General features: G+C 33.9%; 1 protein-coding gene across 3 annotated transcripts in view; it reads right to left on the bottom strand.

Annotated features, from left to right (window-relative positions):
* The window catches only part of LOC116689165 (spermatid perinuclear RNA-binding protein), an 88,229-nt gene that overhangs the window by 4,736 nt on the left and 81,207 nt on the right, over positions 1-2,286 (bottom strand). For all 3 annotated transcript variants that reach the window (XM_032515581.1, XM_032515583.1, XM_032515582.1), the window contains exon 14: positions 1,840-1,981. In XM_032515581.1, coding sequence (XP_032371472.1) covers positions 1,840-1,981 — 142 coding nt within the window. The remainder of the gene's footprint in view (positions 1-1,839; positions 1,982-2,286) is intronic.

Raw genomic sequence — 2,286 nt, 5'->3', positions numbered from 1 at the left:
CCCCCCCCCCCAGCAGCAGCAGTATCTCCTGAGAAAGCCTAATTCCTTTGTGCTCAGCAAGGACATCCTCATATTTCACTGCTTTGTGAGCGTTGTGACATTATCCTTAACCTGCTGGTTTTACTCCATCAGCCCCCACCCCACACTCTAAACACCTCTCTCCCACACAGTGATCTGGAATGGTGCTGCTATCTATGTGCATCACATCACTACCTATATATTATAGCACTATCTATACTGTATATGTATACTGCATTATGCTATTATTGCACTAAGGTTATCATTGTCATATTATCATAAAATGTTTTTTATGATAAGTTTTTTTGTCAATTTTATCATTCCAATATCGTTGTAAATATTGTCATGTGTAGTTTATTTGTGCACTATTATTCTCATATTATTCATAATGTGCACAGCTTATTTTTGCACTTATGTTCTCCTTCTAATGTCATTGTTATAATGGTGTGTAACTTATTTTTGCGTGTTCTACTATAATGTATAATAATGTTCACGGATTATCCTTGCTATTTTTCCTGTAATTACTGTACTACTCTGTCCCTCTGCAAATTGCACTTTCAGGACAAATAAAAGTATTTTTGTGTCAAATGTCATAAAGAAATCTGTGTAGTATGTTGGAAAAAACATCACCAAAGTCGTAGTATAGTTATGTCATAGAAATGTCAGAAATATAATAGTATGTTGAAAAAAATGTCATAAAACGTCGTAGTATAGTATGTCATTAAAAACGCAAAAAGTCATAGTCAAGTAATATCATAAAAACTCAGATTATAGTTGAAAATTAGGCAACTGGCTAACTCTGGCGCATTTACAGAAATGTTGATTAATGTGCATTGTCCTAATCAAATAAATCTTAAGTATGTGACAAAAGTCATAAAAAAATCATAGCAAGTCATTAAAAAACAGCAAAAAAGTCATATTACAGCATAAAAAGTAATTGTGTATGGAATAAAAATCATAGTGTAGTAAGTAATAAAAAGTAATTGTATATTATGTCATAAAAAGTTATAGTATACTGTTGTATGTCATAAAAATCATAGTGTAATATGTCATAAAAAAAACATTAAGACAGTATAGTAATGTTGTAAAAAGTCATAGTTTATGTTGAAAAAAATTTCAGAAAAAATCCTGTCATTTAAAACATCAAAAATTCATAGTAAAGTAATGTCCTAAAAAGTCATAGTATAGTATGTCACAAAAAAATCATAAAACGTCAAAGTATGTAATAAAAAGGTCAGTGTAGTGTGTCATAAAAAACATTTAAAAAGTCATTGTAAAATATGTCATAAAAGGTCATAGTATAGTATGTCATAAGTGTCAACCTATAGTATGTCATTAAAATGTCACAAAAAGTCATAGTATAGTATGTTATAAAAATGTCATCAGCTAAGTAAATGTGATTTAATAATTCTCTGTTGATGACACAAATCATTTATATTATCTACGTGATTTTTTGCCCGAAGAGTTGCCACGCATGTGTCATAAGAAATAAACCTCAAGAAAACGAGATTGTGGTGCCTAATAATATCCATAAAAATATTAAATCAAAAACAACATTTGTACATATATTTGTACAATCTACACGTAAAAAATAAACCCCTACAGAGTGATTCAGAGTGATTTCACTCAATGAAATTGGTTTCATGTTCAGCTGTCTTTTCTGGCATTTTTTAAAAAACATCTGAAGATGTTTTGATATGCAGGAAGCACCGAACATCAAACACATTCCCTCGCTCATCAATTCCTAATAAGTCCCTCTGAAAGAAAGACAGGAAATCTATGAAGTTGTGTGTGTGTGTGTGTGTGTGTGTGTGTTCATACCTCTATGATGAAGCGCTTGTCGTAGCTGCTGCCGCTCTCTGATATCAGCTCATATTTGAGGCCGCGGCGTTTCTCATTCAGCTCCATCACCGGGTTTTTACCTCCCGCTGTCAGGATCGGACCTGGAGCTCTGGACTGCAGACAGATGGAGACAGAAGAGACAGTCAGGACTTACATTTCTTGGATATTCCTAAATGTACTCAAGTGCTCATGTTTCCACAAAGTAGGACTAGATTTCCTTTAGGCCCTGTCGCATAAAGATATCCCTCTGTGTGTACAACAGGCCGAGAGAATAATGCTGAATACAGTCCAACTATCCAACCAAATGTGATTAACTGACAATGCAGCCAACACAAACCCTCCACTCAATAGCTACAGACTCAGAAATGGCACATCCTAAGGAAAGCTCATTGTACGACTGTCTCTAGTGGCTGTAATTCTGCACCA

This window comes from Etheostoma spectabile, chromosome 5 (genome assembly GCF_008692095.1).
Source record: "Etheostoma spectabile isolate EspeVRDwgs_2016 chromosome 5, UIUC_Espe_1.0, whole genome shotgun sequence".
NCBI lineage: Eukaryota > Metazoa > Chordata > Actinopteri > Perciformes > Percidae > Etheostoma > Etheostoma spectabile.
This window is presented reverse-complemented; position numbering and strand designations above follow the sequence as displayed.